Source organism: Dermochelys coriacea, chromosome 22 (genome assembly GCF_009764565.3).
Source record: "Dermochelys coriacea isolate rDerCor1 chromosome 22, rDerCor1.pri.v4, whole genome shotgun sequence".
Taxonomy (NCBI): Eukaryota; Metazoa; Chordata; order Testudines; family Dermochelyidae; genus Dermochelys; species Dermochelys coriacea.
The window spans coordinates 18,594,799-18,602,406 of NC_050089.1; the positions used below are offsets into that span (position 1 = coordinate 18,594,799).

Consider the following 7,608-nt stretch of genomic DNA (forward strand, 5'->3'; position numbering starts at 1 on the left):
AGCTCCACTTTTAAACACACCAAATGGTCAAAATAAGCCATCAATGAAAAGTCCAGCAGGGACCCTGTGAGAAACAGACACCACCTGCGTCCATAAATATGAAGTGGGAACATTATTATTCCAGAAGGTTATAATTCAACCATGTTGGGATTGGTAAGCTCTGCTCACCAAAGGAAGTAGAGGCGCACACCCTCAGGTGGTGAGGTGGTGCCATAAAAGCCAGAAATCAACAGATCACAGGTGAGATGGGGGGGGGGGGTGAGGAGAGAGAGAAAAGAAAGAAGGAACAAACAGGGATGGGTTACAAGTCACAGGATCAAAACAAGGGATCTAAGCAGGAGACTGCAGAGAACCCTGGACAATATCCCTGCCCAAGAATTGGGGGATGTCATTCAGAGAAACTCTGCAAAGATGCACGAATGGACAGGGCACCAGAAAAAGGCCTTTCAGATGCAGAGAATCCACCATCCATCTCCCTCCTCCTGGACTGACAGTCCTGGAATTCAAAGTGCTTTATTTATCCAGAGAACAAGCACAGCACAGGCAGTGGCAGGGAAAGCTTCCCTCTTGTCCCCATGCTATCCTCTATTAAAGTGCTTTACCTTGAGCTGGACTGATGCCTTTGGGGCATCAGGGAACATAATCTCAACAGTCTCTGTGCTGAGACTGGCAAATGGCCAATTGCAGCAGTATTTGGAATGTCAGTCCCTGCTGACTGGGAATTGTAATGACACCTCTCTCCTCCCAAGCTCACTTCACTGTTTTCACTACTGACCTGGGCAGAATTTGAACTGACAGGCTCCAAATCCAATAACTGGGCCTTTAAGATGGCCATTCCTTCCCAGAGAGATTTTATACCTCCATCTGTAGCTGTCTGGAGCAGCTCTCTAGAATGATACATACAACAAGCTTCCCTTGCTTGGCCATGCTACAGAGAAAGCTAAAACCAGCATTTCCCCTCTCTCTAGTGGTGAGAGTCAGCTGCTGACATGCTAGAGGAGACATTTCCCTGCAAGTTTCATAAGCAACAGCACAGCAGCGAAGGTCTCAGGAGGCAATTGGAGTCGGTCACTCACTGGGACAGTTTGAAGATAACCGTCTGTCTCCTCTCGTCCTTTACCAGCTCATGTTGTGGAAAGCGCCAACGGTACAGTGTCACTTGGGGGTTATCTATGTGTTTACCCAGCAGGTCCTGAAAATATCTGAGTGCCATCTTCGGGTTCTTTATGGACTGCAGAAAGGAAGAAAGCAAGTCACCCGAAAGTATAATGTTCAGTCCTGACTCTCAGGGAACTTTCACTTAATCCCTCCCAACCAGCCTCGCACTGTGTGCGTATATTTGGGAAAGAATATTTGCTATGGGAGCCAAGATTGACAGGCTGGTAAAAAGCAGAGACAAAACCACATGTTAACTAGAATTCCCATAGGAGAAATAATACTAGGTGAGGGGGTAAAATCTCTTAACTTGGGCACTCAGAAATCCATCTCCAAGGGACTAGTGTAGAGAATACACATGGAATGCAGGTTTTGTATACAGGTATATGTACAACATATGCAGCTGGAATTTAGGTGATTTGGTATCTTACCATTCCCACCGCACTATCGCCAAAGAGACGCTCATTTTCTTTCAGAGCTACAGTCACTGGCGTTTTCCTATGTGACTCTCTAAGCAAGAAAAAAAAGGATTAAATATATGACAGATAGACATTCATTGCAAACAACCCCCACTGACAAGGCTGAGACTGTTTAATGCAGAGGAACTCAGGAAGGATACTCAGATGCCACCAGGAACAGAGGCTACGTGCTAGAGATAGCTCATCATTAATTAGTCTGAAGTTTTTCCAATAGCAGCATCTCCTTCCAGGGCTGCTGTGCTAACTGATCATTCTCCAAGAATGAGATGCAGCACAGTTCAGTGCAGCGTCACCTACAATAGCTCTACCTGTCTATTTGAAAGGCATCTGTGATTTATCCCTGCTTCCATACTGCTGGGAAGCTTGGAAGACAGTAACTAAAGCGTTAGAATGCCAGAGGCAGCACTTTCCTGAATTTCTAACAAATGGCTCAGAGCTGAAGGCCACTCTAAAAACCTCAGTGTGTTTCCGATTTCTCAGTACCTTCATGACCTATTACCATACCTAGCTTCCCCCCCACACTCTACTTCTAACTCCAGAAGGATGGTAAGAGACAGTTGCATGACAAGAAAGGGCTATAATTGAATAGCAATGTCAGAACTTGGAAAAGTTACCTGACACATGCTAGCCTGAGACAAACAAAAGATTAACTCATGCCCAACAAGCGAGGTTCAGAGGCAATTCTCTTTTGCAAGCATTCTCTGCAACCTCATTGGGGAAGCCATCTTTCCCATCAACCTTTGGCTAGCAGAGTCGTAGATTGCAAGGCCAGAAGGGACTATTGTGATCATCTAGTCTGCCTGTACAATACAGGCCATAGAATGTCCCCCAGATAATTCCTGTCTGAACTAGAATAGATCTTATTTAAAAAAAATAGCCAATTTGATTTAAAAATTGGTAGTGACAAAGAATCCAGCATGACCCTTGGTAAATTGTCCCAATGGTTAATTACCATCACTGTTAAAATATGCCTTATTTCAAAGTGAATTTGTCAAGATTCAACTTCCAGCCATTAGATCTTGTTATACCTTTCTCTACCAAATTAAAGAATCCATTATCAAATATTTGCTCCTAATGTAGGTACTTCTAGACTGTAATGAAATCATCCCTGAAACTTCTCTTTGTTACACTAAATAGATTGAGCGCCTTGAGTCTATCACTGAGACATTTTCTAACCCTGTGGTCATTCTCTTGGCTCTTCTCTGAACCCTCTCCAAAGCTGGATACTCCTTAAGTCTCTCACCTTCTGCCTATGGGAGTGAAGGAGCTCCCTCTTCCCACCAACAGATACTTGATCTTTGGGGAGCAGTAAGGGAATCCAGTCATCTTCCTTTTTCTGACTGCTACAAGATGGAGGTTTCTCTGCTATTCTACCCCTCTCCCAGCCTCTGCTTCCCCCCCCCCCCCCATCATCTAAGCCAGTGAATAGCTCCAATGCCAATAGCAGAGAGAACAGGTGATTCTTTTCTGTTTCACTACTGCCCACAGGTTTCTGAATAGTTACAGTGCAACCAACCAGTTTTAGCATTACTTTGGGCAGTTTGGCAAAGCTGAGAAGCAGTAAAGGCACTGTAGATGCAGGAAGATGACACTGCATCTCTTGAATTTGGGTCACAACTGGAAGGTTTTCTTAATCATAAGGGCTAGAAATTTCTTCTAAATTAATGATTATATCCTGCAAATAGTGACAGCGTAGGCTCTTCCATTCCCTTGGGAAAGTTTCCTTGTATTGAAAGGCTGTTTCAAGCCCTGAAATAAATGAGTATAGAAGGCCTTTACAGAAGGTTCCGAGATAGGAGTTTCCATCATAACTTGTATCTCCTCACAGGCTTGCTGATATGGGAACATTTTAGACCAAGAAGAAGAATTATAGTTTACTTGTTTAAAACGATTTCCATGGGCACCCCAGGTTTTACGATAGCTATCTTCATTGACTCACTGCCCAGGTCCACAGACATGACAGCCAGAGCATCTGCAACGCAAAAGGAATAGATGTGAGAAGCTGTACTTTTTCCATGAGAAAAAGAATGGGAGAAGAGCGGGGTCATCCTTAAGTATTGAATCCATAGGAAGGTGAGGAAATACCATTCTGAGGTATGAAAAAGACAAGGGGGGGGTGTGGTAATATAGTTTATTGGACCAACTTCTGTTGGAGAAAGACAATTTGAGCTAAATAGAGCTCTTCTTCAGAAGTTGGTCCAATAAAAAAAATATTACCTCACCCACCTTGTCTATTGGATATCCTGGGACCAACATGGCTAGAACAACACTGCAAATATTCTGAGGTATGGGCAGTTCCATGTCTCCCTGGGCTTCATCAGTGCTACGCTGTTCATTTTCAATAAATTTTAGGACTAACATGTCAGAATTACATCAAGGACTGTCAGCTTCATCTCTTTATCATGCACCTCTATATTTTGTTTGCCATTTAATTTTATCCCCCAGTTCTGAGTAAACTGCAGTTCAATTGCTTATTTTTATATGCTTCTTTCTCTTAAACTAGAAGCCTGAGACAATATTGTGAATTTCATGCTGGTGAAAGTTTATTAGAATGAGAGCCCTGGAGACAGAAATCCTCTGTCCCCAAGCTCTCCCTGTGCACCAGCTCCTGATGTACCTCCCCATAACCCAGCAGAGACCTCCTCAAGTGCTGAGAAGGGAGTGACCCTTGATACAGTCTCCTTGACCCAATCAATGCTTAGCTTCTCTGCTGAGTTGCAAATGAGGGACCAATCATACTAACTGCTTTTTTGCAATGAACACATTTATTCGCTGAGAACAGGACCGAAACCTACCAACTCATTTCACAAAAATCCCCAAACAGCAGCTGGATAGTTATAATTTTCAGGCTGGACTTCAAGTCACGATCTTGGAGGCATATCCCACTGGCAATTCCCAGAACCAGCTAGTCCCTAATGTGCAGATTTTTTAAAACTTCCCTCAAACACTAATCAGGTTGTAAAAATCTGAAAAGTGTGCACATACCTGTTTCTGATGGAAGACAGGCCAGCAGGAGGAAGGTCAGAGACCACAAGGTCACTTGTGTCATCCTGGCCATTAAAACTGTTAATATCTTGCTGAAAATAAGCAGCAAAGATTAATTCCCCAGTCTGGCGGTGAAATTCTCAGCATGTGGTGGGATTTTTCTTCTTTATGCCAACAACTAATAAATAAAACCACATATTAAATATTTAATGTAAAGATAAACCTGAGATATAAAGTTCTTATCTGGCTCTACCCACAACCCAAATTCAGAGAGTTTGGATCCAGGATTATAGTTCATATCTATCTCTAATTTACAAAAACATAGTTCATTCTTAGAAAAAAGTTAAATTAAAAAAAACTGTCTGGAATATTAAGTTTTGGTTTTACAATAGTTTAACAAAATATTAATTTTCTTGCTTGGAAGAGTAGCCCACATAGGTTGCTCCAAAACATGCACATACTTTGTTAGCAAAACCCATCTTAACATCTCCTTCCTTAAATTACAGTTTAAATTGGGTATGATAGTCTGCACTTCCTGTAAAACATCTATGCGGTTTTTGGGCACTGTTAGAAAGTTTTTGCATTTCACACTAGAGATGGTTGCATTTCAGTAACAGATTAAGTGGCCCTTTGTCTGAAGATGAGTGAAATTATTTCATCTCCAAAATTTTCAAAGAGCGCAATATAAAACATCTGACACCGATACCTGTGTGGAATGTTTAAATTAGAAACATTTAACTGCACTTTTCTTAAGTGCCTCAATTTAGTAGAAAGGACCTACTGCTTTTAAAAAGGTTAATCTAAAAATATTGCATGAGATTTTATGAGAAACTATCACAATGGATTTAAATCCATGTTAATCGCAGCCTTTTGGAATTTTTTGAAATGTTGTTGAGAGAACTACATCTAACTTGGAAACAAACATCCACTGTAGCAACAACTGCTCTTTAAAATCCCACTCCACTATATCTTATTCTCATGCATCTGACAAAAGGAACCTACATATGTACTGATATTCCCCACCAGGCCTTTCAAGTAACTCCAATGCAGATTTTCTGGGCAGGTGTGGCAACGAATCATGTCACAGCACAGAAAGCAGCCACCACCTTAAAGAAATTACACCCAACATTTATCATCCCAGCCTGAAAACAGGAGAGACAGGTCAATTCTTCTAGACAGCCCTGAAGTATTAGTATACACAGTATCTACTTATTTATTTGCCTTCACTTCTTCACACACAGCACTGCTTCAGCAAAGCAGTACTAACCTTGACATTACACATTCGTGGCTTACAGAGGCATTCCTGCACCCATCAGCCCTGCAACTAGTACAAAAATATTGCAGGGGGCCAATGCCCCCCTCTCTCTATTAAAACTGGCCTTCTTGGGAGTAGCTTCTGGGCTGGGTAAAGGCAAATGCTCAAGTCACTACACAGCCACCAACCCAACCTGAAATTTGAAAATAAATTTGGTTATATATACACACCATCCTCCACGCTGATGGATGAGAAACGCACATCTAACAACAGAATCACACCAGGCCCACAGAGCAAGAACTCAAGTAACCACAAATTCACTAGGCTCTGCACACATGAATGCACAGATTACCGTGCAACATGGAAAAATAACCCTTGACACTCTCCTTTACACACTGGCTTTACGCGACAGCACAGACTTGGGGGGGGGCAGATATGAATCATACAGTCGGTGCCCAGCGGGGTAACGGAATGAGGGGACGTGGGCGACAGGCTCTGTGAAAAAGCCCCGCTCCCTTCCTCGAACCGCGGATCAGACCTCGGTAGGTCTCTACTGGGGAGCACGCTGCTCCCAGCATTCCCGGGGCGGAGGGAGCTCTATCGGGCCGCCGCCCCCATAATACTAGCAGCTTCCCCCGACAGAACGGCCTGCAGCAGGGCTGGGAAGCCCCTTCGGAGCCTGGGGCTCTTTATGTCTCCGCGCAGCTTGTGGGGGGAGGCTGCATCCACACCCTTGGGTCAGAGAGAGCCCCAGGCTAGTTTTCTTCCCGATCACCACAACCGGAGGCTCCGCTCCAAGCCCCGCGATACGCCGACAGCCACTCCCAGCCCGCCACTCACCTGCGACTGAGCCACACGCTGCGCGAGCTCCTCCACCACTTGTTCCATTAGCGGCAGCTGCCCCGGCGTCTCGCGCAACCTCTGGCCCGGACGCGGCGAGAGCTCATTGGAGCGACAAACAGAGCCGGGCCTAGCGAGCCAATCCGGATAGCCGACGAGCCCCATTGGGCCACGTTCAGAAGAGCCGGAAGGAAGCACGTGGGACGCTCCAACTCCATTGGCGCACATGGGCCAGGCGTGGTCCTCCCCTCCTAAGGCAACCCTGGAAGAATGCACCAGAGATTCGGAGGCAGGTGGTGAGCGAGGAACCACTGCATGACCCTAAGGTGGAGAGATGTATGGAAGCTTCAGGCATACACCGTGTAAAGACTCCTGTATGCACCCACGCTCCCTGTTTTAATATGTCAATGCAGACCGTAAAGACCCTTGTGGACATGCCAAGTGGGGCTAATGAGGCATAAGCAGGCAAAGAAAACTCTATGCATCCTCTCCGTGAAAACACTATGGCTCCCTATGAAGTCTTTCGTACATGTGCGTGCTCCAGGGGACGAGTAGCAGCCGTGTTAGTCTGTATTCGCAAAAAGAAAAGGAGTACTTGTGGCACCTTAGTTAGTCTCTAAGGTGCCACAAGTACTCCTTTTCTCCAGGGGACGAGGTCTGTATACCTTCTCTATGGCCTGGTAGCGTGAGGCCCTGAGTTCTATGCACCAATCGCACATAGGCATCACAACACATGAACAAAGATTCTTACCTGTTTAACCAGGCATGGGGAGGTGTGATGTAATTCCTGGTTTCACTAGTAAAACACTAACAACAAAAAGCAGCCTTTCTTTCCCTATCTCAAAACCAGGAAATCAATCTGCTCTCCTGTCTGCAGTGCAGTAGAAGAGAGAG

The 7,608-nt window shown here is 44.7% G+C and overlaps 1 protein-coding gene across 7 annotated transcripts in view; it reads right to left on the reverse strand.

Annotated features, from left to right (window-relative positions):
• HYOU1 (hypoxia up-regulated 1) overlaps positions 1–6,957 on the reverse strand; it is a 28,047-nt gene extending 21,090 nt beyond the window's left edge. The window contains exons 1-5 of one of the 7 annotated variants that reach the window (XM_043500914.1): positions 6,715–6,957; positions 4,620–4,707; positions 3,513–3,606; positions 1,587–1,665; positions 1,077–1,231 (exon numbers count right to left, since the gene is read on the reverse strand). In XM_043500914.1, coding sequence (XP_043356849.1) covers positions 1,077–1,231; positions 1,587–1,665; positions 3,513–3,606; positions 4,620–4,707; positions 6,715–6,942 — 644 coding nt within the window. In that variant the 5' untranslated portion in view covers positions 6,943–6,957. Of the gene's footprint in view, positions 1–1,076; positions 1,232–1,586; positions 1,666–3,512; positions 3,607–4,619; positions 4,798–5,621; positions 5,721–5,886; positions 6,064–6,104 lie in introns of those variants that run through there. The other 6 variants (XM_043500915.1, XM_038380490.2, XM_043500916.1 and 3 more) reach the window with 6 other exon arrangements.
• Between the last annotated feature and the right edge of the window lie 651 nt (positions 6,958–7,608).